Source organism: Eubalaena glacialis, chromosome 9, assembly GCF_028564815.1.
Source record: "Eubalaena glacialis isolate mEubGla1 chromosome 9, mEubGla1.1.hap2.+ XY, whole genome shotgun sequence".
NCBI lineage: Eukaryota > Metazoa > Chordata > Mammalia > Artiodactyla > Balaenidae > Eubalaena > Eubalaena glacialis.
Window position 1 is genome coordinate 58,268,051 of NC_083724.1, and position 21,178 is coordinate 58,289,228.

Here is a 21,178-nt window from a genome sequence, read left to right on the forward strand (position 1 = left end):
CCCCTTTATCTTATCCGTGACTTCCTATAGAAAAACACTAATGTGTTTTCTTGTATGTGTGTGTACTCTGAAGTACATGTCGTTTTGATTTGAGTTGTAATTCTTCTTAAATGAAAGTGTTAGAAATGTGTCATATACAAAAGGCATCTGCAACAAAGCTATCAAGTGACTTGCTGGAAAATACTAGAAGAGGAAAAATTTAAAAACGGCGTCCACTCTGAAAATAAATAATACATTGATATAAGATGTTAAATACATATGGTTAGCCTTCCTCCTCTCTTAATTCCTTTAGTTAATGATAATTGGCATTTAATCTTAATGCTTTTCATGCATATTTCAGAATTATACGAAACTCAGGGAAATATAGCCACCAGTTCACCTTGGAATGTAAATAATCTACTCAAATTTTAACAATAGCTTTATGGAATCTCCTCATTTCCTTTTTCTTTCTTCATTATCTAAATAATATTTGCTTTTATCCTTATGTCATCATTTTTCACTTTATTTTTATTTTGAGCTTTAATATTGTTATAAAATTTTAAGTGATTTTCCAATAATGTTTAATAATCAATAATATTTAATAATAATGTTTAACAATTTAGAGTTGTTTTAATTTTAATTTTTAGTAAATTGTTATTAAAACTGTTGTTAACATTTCAATTTCAAATTTGATCTATTCATCGTGAAGATTATCTTTGTGTAATGTGATTAAAAACCAATCAGTTTTTTCTTCTCTTTTTTCATTAAGTGAAAATAATATTTGTATACATGTTTTTTCCTGTCCATTGGAAACATTGTGTTCTGACTCTAGCTTCTTTTGTTAAAAGCTTCCAGTGCACTAGTTCTCACTCTAAGAGGCCTAAGAATGAGGAGGACGAGGAAGTGTCAGCTGCAGTTGATGTCAGCTGCCCCACTCCTGACCCAGACCCAGATGAGCTCAAGGACAGTGAAAAGCCAGAAGAAGCAGTGAAACTAGCAAACACAGAAGCACCTTCAGAGGAAGAGGCCTCTGCTAGCAGGATGCAGCTGGATCACAATTTATCAGATAATATCAGATTCGCAGGTGAGAAACTAGCTGATTATGTTTCACATATTAGTAGTAGGTGATTGTTGATCTGCCTTAAATCTGTGTTTACTAGGGCAGATATGTTATTTTTCCACGTAGCTTAACCAATAAGCTATCTAAAACTATGCGGTAACTCAATCAAAAGGCCAAGGGAGTGTTATGAAAATCAGAAGCACCACTGGTACAGGTAATGGAATTTTGAGACAAGCAGCCAGCAGTGCCTATTTCGTTTAATAAAAAAGAAGATTCTAAAATGAAAATAATTTATTTTTAGTGCAACTCAATTTATGATATACAATACATTTTTTGGAAAGCTTCTCTTGAATTCACATGGAATAGGGAAAACCAATTATAGATAATTCTTTGCAGATTCTTAGCTTCGACTTAATTTTAAGAAGAAAATAAAGATTAAGGTTTTACAAAAGAACAGCAAACATCATTCAGTCCTGTGACATGTATATATAGTCCCCTGGCTGTTTCTCTGCACCAAAGCCGTCATCTGTAAATCTCAACTGCTTTGCTTTTCCCCTCTTTTATAGCATATTTCTCTGAAACTGTTTTAATGCTTTGCCTCTTTAATAGTTGTTGGAGATTTTGTCCTTTTCTTAATCGAGCTTGGTGGTAATTCCTGTCTCTCTCTCATACCCCTCCTCTATTGTATCCTTCAATTGTGGGACTCTCCCAAATCCAGCCACCCCCTTGCTTCCTCTTTGTTCAAGGCACGTTATCTCTTGTCTGGACTGTTGCAGAAATTCCTTCCTTCCTGTTTTGCCTGTGTCCACTCTAGTCACCCCTACTAGTCAGCTCTCCATACGGCAGTCATAGTGATCCATTTAAAAGACGTGGTTTGTCTTGTCCCTACCATCTTCTTGCTCTTATTGCACGTAGAGTAAAAGAAAAGGTCTTGTCCGAGTTAGTCGGATCCTTGGCTGCTTCTCTATTCTTACTACCTTTTGCTCTTGAAATATCTATATTAATAGAGTTTAAATCATAGACATTTTTTTCACTGAGTTTATATTTAATTGGAGAGCTAGACAAATAAATATATAATTCCTACCTAGCGTGCTAAGTGCCACTAGTAGCGATGGCATAGGGTGTTCCTGGAATACCAAGGAAAGACCTGAAACAGACAGGAGGCTGGACTGGCAGGGTTTCTTGGAGTAGGTGATGCCTGAATTGACTTGTGATGAACACATGGAAGATAGGAAGCAAAGAAGGTAGGGAAGGGAATAGCAAGCAGTACAGAGAACAGTTATGCAGTGCATACAGATATTTCTTGATAGTCTCTCACCGTAGTTTTTGGTGGTTGTTTTTAATCACACCAGGTTAAATTAACTACTTTACAAATTACTGGGTAGTTTAAGCTAAGGGTACCCAGGTTTATTATTTCTGTCACTGCCTGGTCTCTTGCATTTTGACTTCCAGGTTTTGAGACCTGGCAGAGCATTTAACAGAGGACTTGGCTAGGTGCAGCATCCGAGCTACTATGTGATAGGTGAAATGATGCTTGTGTGTGTGCGCGTGTGCGTGTATGTGTAAGGAAGGGAGGAGGGTGAATAGAGATGGCTGTAGAAGAGAAGTGCATGTGATATTCTTCTTTCATATGCTGTCATTGTATGATGCAGGAGTAGTGTAGGAAATAATTTTTATTCGACCTCACAGTTTTACATGTGGTTTTTTTTTTTAAATATAAATTTATTTTTGGCTGCGTTGGGTCTTCGTTGCTGCGCATGGGTTTTCTCTAGTTGCGGCGAGCGGGGGCTACTCTTTGTTGCGGAGCGCGGGCTTCTCATTGCGGTGGCTTCTCTTGTTGCGGAGCACGGGCTCTAGGCGTGCGGGCTTCAGTAGTTGTGGCTTGTGGGCTCTAGAGCGCAGGCTCAGTAGTTGTGGCGCACAGGCTTAGTTGCTCCATGGCATGTGGGATCTTCCCGGACCAGGGCTCGAACCCGTGTCCCCTGCATTGGCAGGTGGACTCTTAACCACTGCGCCACCAGGGAAGTCCCTGCCTGTGTTCTTGAGTTACATCCTCTGAGCTGGAATGTTTCCTCAGTAGCATATATTGGAATTAAATTCTTATTTTTAGAAAGATCTCAACTTGCTATTGCTTGGGTAATTATTGTTATTGCCCTGGCTTTTGACATTGGTCTGCAGTGGAATCTCTTTTTAAATCCCTTATTTTGTCAGTAAGTATATTATTTTGCCACCTTAACAATTACAAAGGCTGCATGGTGCTTTGGTGACCTTTCCCACTCAGGTCTTTAGTGGAAATTTAGAGGGAAAGTTTGATGATAGAAATTTAGTTGAGAATAGTTCAACAGTTCTCAGCAATAACACAGTGTAAGATTTATTAACAGTCTTTTGTTTTACTCCTCAGGAAACGTCTGCCTAAGCACATCTGTGGCAGAGAAAATCAAAACTGAGGCTGACCAAACCTGTGCCACAATTCCGCCTTCAATTCCCAGTGATGCTGATGATTCCATGTCTAGTGGCCATGTTATGTCTAAGGAATCAGAGCCACCCAAGCTTCCATGGCCAAAGTCACCTGAGTCGTGCTCCTCTGTGGTGGAGAGTAACAGTGCTTTGACAGAGGGAGAAGAGAGTGATGTGGAGAGCCATGGGGTAGGCCTTGAACCTGGGGAAGTCCCAGAGGTCCCCAGTGGAGAGAGAAATGGCTTCAAAGTTCCCAGTGTATGTGGCAGTGTCAATTTTTACCATATTTATTGTGTTGTCAAGGCACTTTCCGAAAACAGAATACTGTGCATCAAAATCTTGCTTTAGGGCAGAAATAACATTTCACATTACGGGTCTTAATCATATTTCCTTCAATGACCGGGAGGTAAGCCTTCTGTGAGGTCTGGCTCACATGGTAATAATTCAGAGAACATGGAACTTTTGGCCACATATTGGAGCTTAATTTTCTTACTTTAAAAATTTTTCTAACACTAAACTCTTTATTTTGAGATAATTGTAGATTTATATGCAGTGGTAAGAAATAGTATAACAAGGTCTTACGTATCCGTTTTCCCCCAATAGTGTCTTCTTGGAAAACTATAGTAGAATATCACAGTGATACTGACATTGATCCAGTCAAGACACAGAGTGGTTCTGTCACCTCCAATAGTAGCCAGGCTGGAAATAATTTCAGCTGCAGGGCTCTGGCCTCCTTCTGCTAATGCTTAATACCTCTGGGTTGCAGGCTTCCCACAGCCTCTATTTTAAGATTAGGGCTCATCTGGTCATGCTTTTCCCTGACTCTTTCCTCATGGACTCTGAATCTAGGACCAGGCTGACCCTTCTGGTCCTGCCCACCGCGGGAACCAGGCCTTTGCCTCTTGGAAAACTCAAGATCCCTCTTGATTTCCAGCCTCCCCATTCTAACCCTTTGCATAGGGCCTCCCTGTTTCTCGTATGTTCTTGTACAATGTTAATATCATATGCTTTCAGCGTAAACTTTCACTGTAACTTTAAGATTGTGAGTGTATCAGCCAAGCTACGATTGCGTGTAGTGATTGTCATAATTTGGTAACCTCTTTTGACCTGTACAACTTGATAAAGGAGTTCAAGTGGGTGAGTAAGGGAAGCCTCAAATGTTTGCGCTGATAAATTGTGCTGGCCACTGAACAGACCCACTTCTGGATTGCTCCTGCCCATTTCAACTCATCACAGGTCTTTTGTAGCTTTAGTAGCAAGGGAGAGTAAATAAAGACATCAACTTGGAATACTCTGTTTATAAGTAGTTTTAAAATGTCCAATAAAATATAGATGATTTCCTAATTTCACCCAATAACTTTTATCATTTTTATGCATGATTGTCCTACTGAACTATAAAATATTTCTCAGAAATATCTGAGAAATAGAAAAATATGATCTAATTTATTTGAAAAGGTTGCTGAGAAATTTGAAAATAGTATTCACATACCAGTAAATAAAATTTACAACTTAATATCACATAGCGATTGTAGCTGGATAGATATTGGGATTCTGGAATGGTGAATAAGTCAAATGCCTGTTTATATTTGGTCAGCTTCTTTAAACTAGAATGGAACTGAAAGTAACTTTTCTGTTTCCTTGCTTTCAATGGAGGCAATTCGATTCTCAGTGCTGTTAACCTTCATCTTTATCATTTCTCTGAACAAAGCCTGACTGCCTGGGAAAGCAAGTGCTGCTGTTGAGGGCTGAGGGACTTGGTTTGCTCTCATCAGAAACGGCTGTGTGGTATTCTTTTCTCATACCATGGTGTCAGACAGTCCTTCTAAGTAATACAGACCCATTTCATTTTTGTGTAGTGTGACCAGTGTTTCTTAGTATTAAGCGTAATGCTATGTGTATGCTGGTAGCAGTCAGCTTTAGTCAACCTTCTCAAGAAACATTGAGTTATTTTTTAAACAGTGGCTGTCTATCTGTCTATCTGTAACTGGACTCCATGCTTTTCCTGGAATAAATCAAATGTGTTCACACCTTACCTGCTATTTCTGCTGTCCAAAATACTCCTGCCCTAGAGAGCTAAATGTACTGCTCCCTCATTGCACTCAAGGCTCCACTCAAATGTCTTCTTGTCAGAAAGGGCTTCTCTGATGACACCATATAAAATAGCCTTCTCCCCATCTCTTTGCATTCTGTGTCATGCTTTATTTTTTTATTGCATATTTGCTTAATAGTACTTCATAAATATTTACTTTCTACTTGTTTATTGTCTGTGCTCCCCCCCCCCCCCCAATCTATATTGCACTTCTTGGAAGCAGGGACCTTCTGTAGCTCACTCTTAGAACAGTGTGGCATGTAGTAAGGGTTTAATAAATATTTGTTATTGTTGACTAAGTTATAATTCCTCACATTAATTTTTAGCTGTTATAAACTACAGGTAAATCTCATCCTGTATTATACTTTGTGATCCCAGCTTTGATTAGACTGTTCTCACACATGTTCTCACAATTCTGTTTTGGTGTCAGATGTCAGCATAGTTTCTCTCCTTCCGGGCCCTGCTTCTTCAGCTTACTGGGAAATTCCTGACACTCCTTTCTTTTGCAGTCAACTGTTGATGCAAACCCACTAGTTTCGAACTCTTTCTCTAACCACACCCCTGCCTTTTTTGGGGGGTTGCTGCATGGGCAAGAAAGCTTGTAAGTAGTTTCTGCCTGGAAGATGTCAGGATGCACATGACTTTTTCCTTTACCTTTGAAAGGAAAATGTAGTCTGGGCAGCTCAGGACAAAAGATTTTACATAAAATTTAAGTGGTTTCAAGATGACAGTAATGTGCTATATTAAACAACAGCAACAACTTTTGATTTCCTGTTTGATCCTCAGAGAAGTGGCGATTCATTTTTGAATGGAAGGAAGAGTACAGGCTCACCTTGGCAGTATTGCCTCCTGTGTGAGGATAGAAAGCAAAATAACCTGCCACATAGTCACACATGACCAAATGCCATGGTCCTATTTTGTTATGAATATATAATCCTAAATTTAAATTAGTTTTAAAGAACTTTTGAAAACTAGCTAACTGCTGAGTTTATTGTAGGTTTGAGAAGCGTACTCTGCACTACAGATAGTGTTTTTGTTTTTTTAAAAAAATATTTATGTGTTTATTTCGGCTGCACCTGTCTTAGTTGCAGCATGCGGGATCTTCATTGCAGCATGAGGACTCCTTAGTTGCAGCATGCGGGATCCAGTTCCCCAACCAGGGATTGAACCTGGGCCCCCTGCATTGGGAGTGCAGAGTCTTACCCACTGCACAACCAGGGAAGTCCCCAGATAGTGTTTTTGTTTTTGTTTTTTTAAAATTTGTATTTATTTTTTGGCTGTGTTGGGTCTTCATTGCTGCGCGTGGGCTTTCTCTAGTTGCGGCGAGTGAGGGCCACTCTTCGTTGCGGTGCATGGGCTTCTCACTGCTGTGGCTTCTCTTGCTGCGGAGCACAGGCTCTAGGCACGTGGGCTTCAGTAGTTGAAGCATGTGGGCTCAGTAGTTGTGGCTCACGGGCTTAGTTGCTCCGCGGCATGTGGGATCTTCCCGGACCAGGGCTCGAACCCGTGTCTCCTGCATTGGCAGGCCGATTCTTACCCACTGTGCCACCAGGGAAGTCCCTCCAGATAGTATTTTAATATGAAGTGGAAGAATAGTTAATTGACTCCCCTGTCAGTAAAATTATTAATAGAATGGATTCCTATTTCTTTTGACTTGTAGGTTTAAATTTCTTTAACGAAGTGTTAATTCCTCAGCAGGTAAATAAGTATAAGAGTTCTTCATAATTAAATTGTTGAAAATCATCATAACCATAGTTATTTGTTTTAAAACAAGTCTTTAATGGTGGCTGTTTCTTCCCCATTTGTGTTCTGTAACCAGAGAATAGAAGGAGAAACCAAAACTGCTAAAAGCTGGCGCCATCCACTTAGTAAGCCTCCAGCAAGATCCCCAATGACTCTGGTGAAGCAGCAGGCAACGAGTGATGAAGGTGAGCTTGTGTTGTTTTCCAGTATTTATTCCATATAGACTGTATAAAACTCAGAATTTATTCTGTCAGTTTGTTGTAACAAACTTTTCTAAAAAATGGCCTGGTAGAGAAGAAATCTGACCAAGTGGCAAATATATACACCATAAGGAGATCATAAGTAATACATAATTTATTTGGAATTTATATTTTAGGGATACATACTTGATTCACATAATCTAGCCATGTTAAAGTCTTCCTTTTTTTATATGATGGGGTAAATTGGTCATTTCTGACATTTGCCTTAAGACCCTCCAGAAGAAGCTGACAATCATTTTTCTCAAGGTATCAAATTACGGAATTAACATGCTTTGTGTTTCTTTGCATTGCCTTTGTTTTTAACTTGAATCCTTTAAATTTATTAACACCATCTGAGTAAGAAACTACATGCAGTACTTCTATATCCTGTTACACCTGGTGTGTCATGAAACATCCTTTCTCATTAACTAGATTTTACTGATGTGGCTTGGTGTGAAGTAGTTTTATTTACAACCAGTTACTATTCCTAGATGTAACATTTATCTGTTTGTCTTGCCTAGTTACCCCTTTTACCTCTCTTTTTCCAAAAATGTTTTTTTGTTGTCTTCAATCATACCACTGACCAGCTATTTCTTCCTTGCAAGTGTCTCATAGCATCATAAGGGTCTATTTTTTTTCCATCTCTAAAAGGATCAGTTCAAGCAGGTTTTCTGTAAAAAGCCCTTCTTTGAGATGTTCTCCTTTCATGGTGGAAATTGTTAATTAAGTCCTATGTCTATGAGGATGCTGTCAAGGGAATAACATGAATCTTGGGTTCAGGCTTCCATTTAGTTTAAATCCAGTTTATCAGAGTACACATCTTTAGCAGATTTTTTTTAACTTTTATTCACTGTCTTCTTTTATGCCACATGTTTAGTTAGAAAAAAAGATCATCAGTGTAGGGATCAGGTAATGATGGTAGCAGTCTCTGTAATACCAATTCAAGGTAGAATTCTGCCTTGAGTAATAAAAGTAATGAAACATATTTGCCTTTATTTCCGTATATCATCATGTTCAGTTTTTCTTTCTCCAACTTTATCATATGCAGCACAAACCGTTTTCCCCTTAGTGCCAAGATAAAGAACTGTTCTGTATAAAGTAATTAATACTTAATTTACATTACTTACGGATTTTCATTACCCTTCCCCATCATAGCCTTTAACAGCATAGCTTCTTGGAAGGGAATGGGCTATCCTAACACATAAGGAAAACTGCCTTCTCCTGTGTCATTATCTTCCTAGGAAGTTTATTTCCATGTGAATCATCATAAATTGGCCCAGAGTTTCTCCGTGGAGAGCAGTTCTGATTTTGATCAGTATAGCTTGCAAAATTTCTAAATGGATTGGTTTAACGAAGACATCTCAAAAGTCTGAGGTTAAATATCTTGCTGAAACACTGGTGATTGTAGCTTTTGCAGCAGTCTCACCCTCTATGTTAATATATTAAGGACTGCTGGGGTCCTCTGGGGATTTTTGAGAATTGAGAGGAAAAATCAGAGAATTACAGTGATGGCTAAAGATTTTTACAAGCTTCCAAACAGAGAGTAGATAATACTCCATGTCCTGGAGCAAATTACTTATTTATTGGGCATTGAATGTTTTTACCTCAGCCTTCTCCCTCTGTGTCTTACACATCTAAAAGTAAATGAAAATCATCATTATTATGATTATAATTATGTCATTATTAGACGTCATTATTAGAAAGTGACGAAGGGTGGGGTTAGTGCTCATTGGGAGCACACAACTCCAAATCTAGCGTCTTTTGGGAATTTCCTACCGTAACTACTGGGCTCCTTTTGCACTCCTCTTACAGAAGTAAGTGTGTATGCCAGACAGGAGCATGACTAGATTGGAGCATCTGAGAAATTGCATCTCTAAACAGCAGTGTCCCTTATTGGTGAATGAGCATTTCTCTATTCAAGCTGGCATTTGACTCCCTAACAGAAAAACAGCAGAGGGGAAAGATATTGATCCAGCACCTCTGGGAGCTTATGTGCAGCTGGGAGATAAGAGTCACCACCTCTAAGCTGCTCTTCTCAAAGGACAGTGCAGTGGCTCTTTGATACTCAAATGGCCTGAAACTGTAGAGATCATTCTAATTGGTGGCAGATCCAGTAATTACAGGATCAGCAAGGATTTCCTGACTCTTAGCCTGTTCTTTCCTGGAAGAAGATTTTCCATACTTAGCAGAAAAACACGAGGGTCTACAGTGGTGGAGCAGAGTGGGGAGATACCTAAGAAATGAATTGATGTTTCAGAGTATATAGCATTTTTACATAAAAACTAATATCTAATTCATTCTTTTTAGGAGGATGAAAAACTGTCTCAAATGTATACTTATTATTATAAATTTATTTATTTATTTATTTTTGGCTGTGTTGGGTCTTCATTGCTGCACGCGGGTTTTCTCTAGTTGCGGCGAGCGGGGGCTTCTCATTGCAGTGGCTTCTCTTGTTGTGGAGCACGGGCTCTAGGAACACAGGCTTCAGTAGTTGTGGCATGTGGGCTCAGTAGCTGTGGCACACGGGCTCAGTTGCTCCACGGCATGTACGATCTTCCCAGACCAGGGCTCGAACCTGTGTCCCCTGAATCGGCAGGTGGATTCTTAACCACTGCACCAACAGGGAAGTCCCTGCATATTCATTATTTGTAGTTTAAAAGAAATTACTAATCTGTCTCTGGTTTTCTTTTAAGTGAAGTGTTTTTCAGTTCCCTTTTCCCTTAAGGCAGGCAGCTGCACAAGGTGATCCTGAAGCATGGATTAATATTCTATATATTTTTCTGTTTTTTAAGTTAATTATACAATGTTGAATTGAAACGGACTTGAAAGAGAAGTGCTTGGGTGGGTCGTTTTAGTTTTGAAACTTTCTGGGTATGTATCCATTCTCCTCTTGTGATGTGTCACTATAACAGCATGTTCCCGTTTTCCGATTTCAGAGCTTTGTGGTTGAGTGTCTACAGGGATGGGGGTGTGTATGCAGCACGGGTGAGCCAGGGAGGCTCTGAGAATAACATCTTGCCTGGCCTCAGAAGGCCCTGAGTGTGAGAGGATGGACCCTGGCCGGGCGGGAAGCCCAGAAATCTGCCATAGTAATTCTTTTTCTTTGGTTGCCGAAGATGTCTGCCCAAAGGCTGTCACATGTTTCCCTTAATATTACAGATTCGATTGAGGATAAGTGACTTTAAGGCTGTTCATGATCCAGTACTAGCTTCTCTCTGCAGCTTCATTTCCCTCAACTACTCAACGTGAATCCTCCTTTCCATCCATTCAGACAACTGTTTGTTTTTTCTCCTGAGTATGTCTGCTGCTTTATGCTTTCGTGCTTTACCTGTGATGCACCTTTCCATCTTGGAACCATTCTCACCTACTTCTCACCACTTACCCCTCCTTTCTCTTCCTTCTCCTCTACTGTCCTATTCCATCTATACTTAACTCTAGCATATCGCTTGTCATCTTACATTGTGCTTCATTATTTTTCTCTATGTCTGTCTCCTCACTCGCACTCCTTTTGTCTCCCCACTCCAAGTCCAAGGTCAGTCTGTGGCTTAACTCACCTGTGGATCCAAAAGCAGGAAGTCCTTGGTGATTAGTAACCTTGAAATCAGCCATTAAAAAAGATAATGAAATACTTTGATATAACGTATGCTGTCATGTTAAAAGGAAAACCAAAATTCTTGTCCAGGCAATATTCTCTCTCTATATACGTGCATAGAAGAACATACGGTTTTAATTAGCTGTAGATAAAATATGTCACCTAACTCAGTTTTGTATCCTGAATGTGTGGGAATCCTCTTTCTACTCTGCCAAATCCTAGAACCTACTCAAAGTTAATATGAAGCTGACGTGTTGCAGATGTGGCCAGTGCTTTGGAGACCTGAGGGCCCCCAGAGTAACGATTGGGATAGTTGCTTAGCTAGCACCTTGGTGTGTATGTAGGGGTGTGTGTGTGTGTGTGTGCGCACGCGCGCATGTGCGTGCGTATGTGTATTTCCTTTCCAGTTTGAAGGCATTCTTATTCAAAAATTTTTCACTCATGTATGCTTTTTCTGACTAGTTTTCATTGGCAGCAGTTTGTGCTGACACAAACTCAGGACTTTTCCTGAACTGACATTAGGCTAATAGACGTTGTACATTGACATCCATATTCTGAACATGCATTTTATCCATCCCCCTGCCTTGCCCTTTATGGTTCATTGTTTGGTCTTTGAACTTCTCCTGCACACGTATGTGCGTTTTTTAAAATTGAAGTATAGTTGATTTACAATGTTTCAGGTGTCATGTATGTGTTTGTTTCCCACCTAAAATTTTTTTTTTACTGCATTTGTTTCCGGTATAAATTTTCCAACTTTTCCTACTATTGACTTACAGTATCTTCACTGCTTTTGTAGTTACTGTGCACATAACCCCCTTGGTGAAGTGATAAGGTTAATGTTGTTTCTAAAGCAACTGTAAGGGAGAATCCCTACAAACACACAGGAGACCTCATGAACGTGGCAGTGGCTGATGCAGTGATACTCTACTCATTGATTCCCGTGTTTGTTGGTGTTAATTTGAGTTGACATACTAATGCTGTCTGTGGAGTTTTGCTGGAGACTTAGAAAGTTAAGTTGAAAGTTTATAAGAAAATATACAAGATTGTTATCAGGTGATTTTAGTTCTCTTTTCTTTGCTGATGACTTTTCAAACTTTTTGTAATAAATACATTTCTCATACATTTGGGCAAAAAAATATTTTAAAGAGACAGAGAGTATGGATGTGATGTACTGGATTACCAGATAACCCTCCAGTTACAAAAGAATCAGAAAAATAATTGATAAATAAAACAATCAACCTTTATACATGCATGGAGAGGCAAAAGTAACATAAAGGGTTGTATTTCTCCATGTCTGTGATCATGGTCAGCCAGCTCCAGTGCTCCATTAGCTGCATGACCCTCCATGCTTTGGCTCTGTGCTTACCAAGTGAAGATTATAGCAGCATCCGCCACATGGAGCTCTTAGGAGGGTTAAAAGACTATGTGTAAGGCACTCAGAACAGTGTCTGGCACATAATGAATGTTTGTTGTCTTTGTTGTGACATGATGCGGAGGAGCAGGAGGTGGGTGATAGCTGAGCTCTCGAGAAATGAGGGAAATCCGGAGGGGATTCAGAGCGAGATGACATTCAGGTGGGTAGGAGAGAGTGAATGCCATGTCGTTTGGAGGAAATATGCCGGGACTGGAGTGGAGGCTGGGAAATCAGAGCTAAGACCTCATAGGATCCCCAAGACTCATAAAGCAGGACTCCTGAAAGCCTAAGCCCTTAGTTAAGGGTGTGCTAGGGAAAAACTAAAGACCAAAATGGACCATAGGCCCAGGCAGAGGACAAGAGGTCCTGCTGCTGGGTCTCGGCTTGGGTGGGGAAAGAGGATAGGATAAGAGAAAGTCACCCTAACAATTCTTAACCATAGGGCTGCCGTCACATTTATGCCTCTTATTCCAATCAGAAATTTAAAGTAAAAGTGCCTCCAGGGCATCTAGCAGAAGCAATTGCAAAATCTTTTATTTACTTACTTATTTATTTTTGGCTGTGTTGGGTCTTCGTTTCTGTGCGAGGGCTTTCTCCAGTTGCGGCGAGCGGGGGCCACTCTTCATCGCGGTGCGCAGGCCTCTCACTATCGCGGCCTCTCTCGTTGTGGAACACAGGCTCCAGACGCGCAGGCTCAGTAGTTGTGGCTCACGGGCCTAGTTGCTCCGCGGCATGTGGGATCTTCCCAGACCAGGGCCTGAACCCGTGTCCCCTGCATTAGCAGGCAGATTATCAACCACTGCGCCACCAGGGAAGCCCTGCAAAATCTTTTGAACCCACCTGAATAGGAGTTTAGTTGACTGAAAGACAGTAGACGCTGACTGAAGTCCTGGCTTTGTCCCTTAGAAGTTTTTTGACTTCTGCCAAGTCTTCTCTCTGACCTCAGTTTCCTTTTGTATAAAATGTGAGCCTTGGTTTTGAGTAATTAGGGCTCCTAACCTACAGGTTCATGAATGGATTTTGGACATTTCAAATACTCTGAAATAACATGGTGATATGTTGAGCTCATCACCCTGGGACCAAATTTTTATTTGTAACTCTTCAACTATAATTTTATACGGAAAGATTGAAAGACGCCAATACCCATCTGTACTGTGTTTACCCAAGTGCAGAGGTGACGCCACCTACACGTTTGAATATTGACAAGATTCAGATTAAAGCGCTGGTTATGGCTCTGATTTTCTTTAATCTGAACTGTCTGGATAACTCTTTCTAAATCATCAGTTCAGCAAGTGCAGTACCGTAATGAGCTGTTACGGATCTCTCTGAAATTAAAGACAGCTTAGATCCTGATCCTGTCTCTGTAATGTCTGCATGCCTTGAGGGTTACATTAAAAGTGTATTTCAGGCAGTGTTACAGCAATTTATTTTTTGGACAGTCTGTCTATATTAATATTATAATTCATTTAGTAATAGTTTAAATATTTAAATATAGAAATGGAAGAGGTGGAAATTGCTACATTAATTAGAGATTATTCTTGGAGTTTGGCCATTATGTAACCTATTTAAGCTACATTTTCAGTTATTTTGAAGAATAAAATGTGTACATTTAAGTACATTTAAGCAAGGAAAATCTCAGGAACTCACATCTGACAAAATCTGATTAATTCCTCAATGTTTTTCTCTGTTTCACACTCATTTTGTGAAAACATTCGTGTTTATAATGCAATTGAATGATAAATTGGTCCTAAACATGTTTTCCCAAGACTGATTTCACTTTATTAGAGATTTTTGTTTTCTTCTGGGATTGCCTGATATTTCCTGGGTATTTTCTGAACTTTACCCTGTGTCATTTGGTAACTGTTAGTTCTGTTGGTGCAAAAGCTGGCTTTTGGGCACTTTGTAATCATCCCTCAAATAAAAGGACATTACTTTGAATTGGCTGTTTCACTTTATCTTTGGCAGAGAGATGTTTTGGAGACTTATGCCCTCCTGCCCCTGGCATGCTGTAACTCCCTCCTTTGTAAGAGCATTGATATAGGTTTGCCAATCTTCATTTTGTAAAAAAATTTTTATTTCAAAGATTTAAGTGGATATATTGACCAAATATAATAGTGATGTCTTTTATTGATTCAAACTTTAAAAATGTTATTCTAAGTATTAGATTAAATTAAAAATTTGTTTTAATACCAAAAACATTTTTGCCAGATGGTAATGGGCACCTGACTGTGTTTTTGGTTAGCAACCTGAGACCTGCCTTCTAGTCTCTCCTTGGCTGTTAATGGCTGTATGGCATTGGAAAACTAAGTCATGTAACCTTCTAAGGCTTATCATATGTTTACTCATATGTATGATGAAATTGTTGGATTAATGATCCCAAAGTTTCATTCAAACTCTAAAAGTCTTTAATTCTATCAAAATATAATAGGAAGAAACTATCACAACATTTAAAATCAACTATACTGCCCCCCTCCAAAAATAAAATAAAATAAAATGTAAGGTCCCCAATCCTAATATATATACGTAATAGGAGAGGATACTGTGTAGTCCTCTTGCTTCATGCTAGCCTTTCTTGGAAAAGCAAAATAGTGAAGTATAAGAACATTCCTCATCAACAGTGTTTCCCCTCTGTAAAAAGTCCTTTTCTCTGCCAGTTTTGAAAAACAAATGCTGTTTTATGATCGTTGCATGTCATGCTCCAAATGTTATTAATTTTTACATAATGATCTCTTCTTCGTTCCATCAATTCTTATTAGCTCGAGGTAATATTATACTTTCATAATAAGCACAGTTATATTTCTGTCTGTTTAAGCAATAAAACAGCAACTTCAGCAGATGACTAAGCAGATTGGCTTGGAATGTTTGTTGCTAGGTCACAACCAGTGTTTTCCTGCATTATGTGGACATAAAACATTAGATGTTGTTGGCACTCAGATTTAATGGATATTTTATCTAACACTTAGCTTTGTAATAAACGGGCATTCTCAGTTTAGCTTGATTTTTCTGTTAGCAAATCCCATTGGAGTCCCAAGGGCATTGACCTTTTCTGCAATATAGGGAATAAAAATAAAAAACACCTTGCCCTTATTATGGAGTGGCTTGGTAAGGGTTTGATTGAATTAGACAAAAATGCACTAGCTTTTTAACTCATGTTACACGGTTGCTTTCTGTAGTTTTCAGAATCAGTCTTGAGACTTTTTTAAAGTGGTTGGCATGAAGTCTTATGATCAGTTGTCTATAAGCGCTGAAAGCATTGGGATTGTAAAATGATAGTCAAGACTTGGATTTATTTGAATCCATGTGTGCCTTGTTTTACTCTTAAAGTCTTGTAGAAAACATCTGAGGAACAGCTTTTGATATTATAATTGTGTGGTTCATTCCATTCTTTAGAAAAATAAATTATTGTATTAGGTTGAAATGTATGAAATTGCTGATATTTGATTTTCATATATCTTCATGTATTACTTTACATTTCCTTAAACTTGTACACAACCCCTTCTCCCTGGAGACAAGGATGTCTTACCCTATAGGCCATTGAATTATCCTGTGTTTTGTACTACATTTTCGGCATTTTTAGTTCTATCTTTTGTTTGGTTGTGAAACTATGAATATCGAGAATAAGCATGCAGTTTGCAAAGTTAATGTAGCTTTTAAAATTTAATTTTATAATTACTTTACGATCTTCATTTTCTTTGTTTTGTCTCTGACTATTGAAAACTTAGCCTGGGCTGGCAATGTTTTGCAGGCTGACATTTGGGGACCATTGTCATGGATTTTAGGAAAAGACTTTTTACTTCTGGGAGGGTTGTTAAGTAATATGTGTAAGGCTCCCAAATAGTGAGTGGTTAGGAAGTGGCTCACTTTATCATCATTTAAATTCGATATAGTATTGTTTTATTCTTTTTCTTTTTTCTGATTCTCAGGTTCCCAGTTTTAGGGAAGTGATGAGGTGACTTTTTTTTATACATACCACATGGACCTCTAAATTCTACATTGTTTTACTGTTCATGTTTGGTTTGGTTTTGTTATGGGGAGACATTTTCAAGATTGAAAAGTGTATGGATTTTTGTTTTGCTAATAAAAAAGTAGAAACCAAAGGAGAAAAGGTTTGTGATGATATATGAACATATTTGAATATTACTCAAATATTTCTATAGTTGTTAAGGTCTTTCCTTGAGGAATCATACTTTATGATGCCTTTAAATGAGTTAGCCAAGGATCTGGGGTAAGAATCTTCTTGGGAGAAAACAGTGAGTACAAAGGCCCCAAAGGAAGGCAGTTAGTGTGCCATGTTTGAAGAACAGCAAGAAGAACCCCTGATGGCTTTGGATGTGGAACAACAGAATGAACGTTTGCTGCCTTGTCCTCTTCTTATTTCCGTACATCCTCTCGAGTAGTCCACACCCTTGTTTCTCTAGTAGTTGTCATTGTGGCTGCTCTGCATGAAGTTCTCTGTCTCCTTAGCAGCCGTTTTGTGTGATCTGCCAAGTGACACCTCTGTTAGTTCTTGGGTCAAAGTGTCTAAGGGTCCTGCTGTCCTTTACACAGATGACCAGAGCTGGCTTTTAGCTAAGAGGAGCAATTTTTTTTTTTTTTTTTTTTTTTTGCAGGTAAAGTGCAACATACCAGTTGTTCTTTGCTTGGAGATCTTGTTTTGGCCATTTTAATATAGATGCTGTTAATGAAATAGTTTAAGAAACTGAAGCGTTCTTCCATGGGAAGTTTTGAACTCCTTGAAGGCAAGGGACTGTTGATTTTTGTTTCTTATCTCCAGCATCAGTCATATTGCCCAGTACACAATAAGTTTCATATGCTGTCTTTCACCTATCTTTGATTTGATTCTCAGAATAACTTCCTTTTGGTGCCATGTTGTCAGCTAGTTTTCCAAAGATATGCCAGCTTTTTTTTTTTTAACATCTTTATTGGAGTATAATTGCTTTACAATGTTGTGTTAGTTTCTGCTTTACATCAAAGTGAGTCAGCTATACATATACATATATCCCCATATCTCCTCCCTCTTGCATCTCCCTCCCATCCTCCATATCCCACCCCTCTAGGTGGTCACAAAGCACCGAGCTGATCTCCCTGTGCTATGCGACTGCCTCCCACTAGCTATCTATTTTACATTTAGTATTGTATGTATTAGTCCATGCCACTCTCTCACTTTGTCCCAGCTTACCCTTCCCCCTCCCCGTGTCCTCAAGTCCATTCTCTGTGTCTGCGTCTTTATTCCTGTCCTGGCCCTAGGTTCTTCAGAACCATTTTTTCTTTTTTTAGATTCCATATATATGTGTTAGCATACGGTATTTGTTTTTCTCTTTCTGACGTAGTTCACTCTGTATGACAGACTCCAGGTCCATCCACCTCACTACAAATAACTCAATTTCGTTTCTTTTTGTGGCTGAGTAATATTCCATTGTATATATGTGCCACGTCTTCTTTATCCATTTATCTGTTGATGGACACTTAGGTTGCTTCCATGTCCTGGCTATTGTAAATAGAGCTGCAATGAACATTGTGGTACATGACTCATTTTGAATTATGGTTTTCTCAGGGTATATGCCCAGTAGTGGGATTGCTGGGTCATTTGGTAGTTCTATTTTTAGTTTTTGAAGGAACCTCCATACTGTTCTCCACAGTGGCTGTATCAATTTACATTCCCACCAACAGTGCAAGAGGGTTCCCTTTTCTCCACACCCTCTCCAGCATTTGTTTATAGATTTTTTGATGATGGCCATTCTGACTGGTGTGAGGTGATACCTCATTGTAGTTTTGATTTGCACTTCTCTAATGATTAGTGATGTTGAGCATCCTTTCATGTGTTTGTTGGCAACCTGTATATCTTCTTTGGAGAAATGTCTATTTAGGTCTTCTGCCCATTTTTCGATTGGGTTGTTTCTTTTTTTGATATTGAGCAGCATGAGCTGCTTGTAAATTTTGGAGATTAATCCTTTGTCAGTTGCTTCCTTTGCAAATATTTTCTCCCATTCTGAGGGTTGTCTTTTCACCTTGTTTATGTTTTCCTTTGCTGTGCAAAAGCGTCTTTCATTAGGTCCCATTTGGTTATTTTTGTTTTTATTTCCATTTCTGTAGGAGGTGGGTCTAAAAGGATCTTGCTGTGATTTATGTCATAGAGGGGCACATTCTTTTGAATACTTCTGTAAAAGATATTAATCTTTTTATTATCATAAATATACTCAGTGATGTTTTTGACTGAATGGGAGAATAAAGGCCTTTTTTTTTCCTGAAAGGATAAATCTTGAAATATTTTTATATAGGAGATAACTGGGTGTCTGTCTAGATTGGCTCTTTCTGTTCCAACCTGTCTTGTCATGTTAAAAGTTTAGTGTTTAGGGCATATATTTTAAGTAATTTTCTGGATGATCTTTGAAGAGATTTGCTGGAGACCCTACAGGTTATGCTGGAGACCCAGAAGGGAAAGAATCATCATCTGTTGAAGCCCTAGGTCTGTCTTACTAATGAATAGCAGCTGTACAACTGGTAGCTCGTATGCTCATTTGGCAGATGAAGGAATTGAGGTTTAGAATTATAACCAAACATTAAGATGACATAGATTACATGAATGAAACATTGTTTTAATTTATTCTAATAGGTTTGGATCAGAGCTCTACTCTTGTAACCATGCTTACCTCAAAATAGTTGAATAACACACAAAGTCAGGGCTTTTATAACATTTCTTTCCTAATTTATTACTTTAACTGTATAATGTTTGTTATAGATTTGATCTTGTGATCACTTAAACGAATATTTTTAAGTATTATTTTTTAGTTTCACTGTTTACTAGTTGCACTCTTTAAAAACTTATATATGCTTTTATATGACGAGCAGTGTAAATTGTTTTATGTAGAAAGTAAAATATAAACCCTTAATCATTAAAGTTAACAGTGTACATCTATAATAATCCCTGCGATCATGTCTTAGTGAGGCCCCCACCACGCCTTGGGAAGTGTTATTAATTGAGGGGGAAAGTTGCTCTCTAAACAATGGGGTATGCCTCTAGATTAGTATAAGTAGAAGTCTCAAGAAGGTTCTCTGAACATCTTAAGATTCTCAAGTGAATAGCAGCAAGCCTGACTTTCTTTTCAGAACCAGAAAGTTTTCTGAATTCCCTGAGCTCCCACTTTTCTAGGGACCTCCTCCTCCTTCTCTCCATATGCTCTGCAGGATTGACTCTTTCCCCTGCAGTACGCTTGTTGCTGCTGTGAAGTCTCTGGGTCAGCCTGGGATGTACTACTGACTTGCAGACTTTATAGTTATGTATGGACAGGACACATTTCTAGTTGTCCCTTTGAGACTGATCTTTTGAGAAACAGCATTGTTTATGGTCGTGAGGAGAGGGCGGGTCCTACAAGCGAGGGTACTTCTGACAGCAACGGTGTGGCTTACTTTTCCCAGGCGCCAACTGGTGTCCTACAGTTTAGTTTCTTTCTGACACTAATGACTCAGCGTTAGCACAGCCCCTGCAGGTTAAGGACTCAGTCCAGTCTCACCAGTTGTCCCCACTTCAGATGCCAATTGCAAGTCCTTACACCTGACCATTGAGCTATGAAGTCTGGGGACTTCCTACAGTTCCCTCCTCAGGTTTGATTATTTGCTAGAATGGTTCACGGAAGTCAGGAAAACACTTCTTACATTTACTGGTTTATAACTCAGGAACAGCCAAAAAGAAGGGATGCACAGGGCAAGGTATGAGGTGGGGGCAGGTGTGTGAAGAACTTTCATGCCCTTTGCAGGTACATTACCCTCTCAATCCCAGAAGCTCTCTGAACCCTGTCATTTAGGGTTTTTGTGGAGGCCGCATTGTGGCTACATGATTGATTAAATCACTGTCTATTTGGCGATTGACTCAATCTCCAACCTCTCTCCCTTCCCCTGACGTCAGAGGTGGGGCTGAAGTGCTAACCCTCTACTCATGCATTGACTTTGTATTCATGCCTTGGTCTTTCTGGTGACCAGCCCCAATCCTGAAGCTATCTAGGCGGCCCCAGCCACCAGTCATCTCATTAGGTGACAAAAGACACTTTTCAGTTCTGCAATTCCAAGGGTCTTAGAAGCTCTTGTGTCAGGAACTAGGGACTAAGACCAAATATTAATATTTTAACCAATGATGTTCCTCTCACCCATATCATTCAGGAAATTCCAAGGGTTTTAGAAGCTCTGTGCCAGAAACCAGGAAAAGACCAAATATATGTTTCTTTTTATGTCACAGTATCATAGCGAGTATGATTTAAATAGCAAGCAGGGAGGATCATTTTGGAGAAGTATTTAAAATACATTGGAGGGACCTCCTTGGTGGTCCAGTGGTAAAGAATCCGCCTTCCAATGCAGGGGACGCGGGTTTGATCCCTGATCAGGGAACTAAGATCCCACATGCCGCGGGGCAGCTAAGCCTGGGCGCCACAGCTATTGAGCTCGCGTACTGCAATGAGAGAGCCTGTGTGCCGCAAACTACAGAGCCCACATGCTCTGGAGCCCACGCACCACAACTAGAGAGAGAAAACCCGCACGCCACAGCTAGAGAGAAGCCCGAGCGCTGCAACGAAGAGACCGAGCGTCACAACGAAAGATCCTGCATGCTGCAACT

The 21,178-nt window shown here is 39.4% G+C and overlaps 1 protein-coding gene across 4 annotated transcripts in view; it reads left to right on the top strand.

Annotated features, from left to right (window-relative positions):
- The window catches only part of KDM4C (lysine demethylase 4C), a 396,061-nt gene that overhangs the window by 207,278 nt on the left and 167,605 nt on the right, over positions 1 to 21,178 (top strand). For 3 of the 4 annotated variants that reach the window (XM_061200412.1, XM_061200414.1, XM_061200415.1), the window contains 3 exons: positions 828 to 1,063; positions 3,441 to 3,754; positions 7,405 to 7,513. In XM_061200412.1, coding sequence (XP_061056395.1) covers positions 828 to 1,063; positions 3,441 to 3,754; positions 7,405 to 7,513 — 659 coding nt within the window. The remainder of the gene's footprint in view (positions 1 to 827; positions 1,064 to 3,440; positions 3,755 to 7,404; positions 7,514 to 21,178) is intronic. The other variant, XM_061200413.1, reaches the window with a different exon arrangement.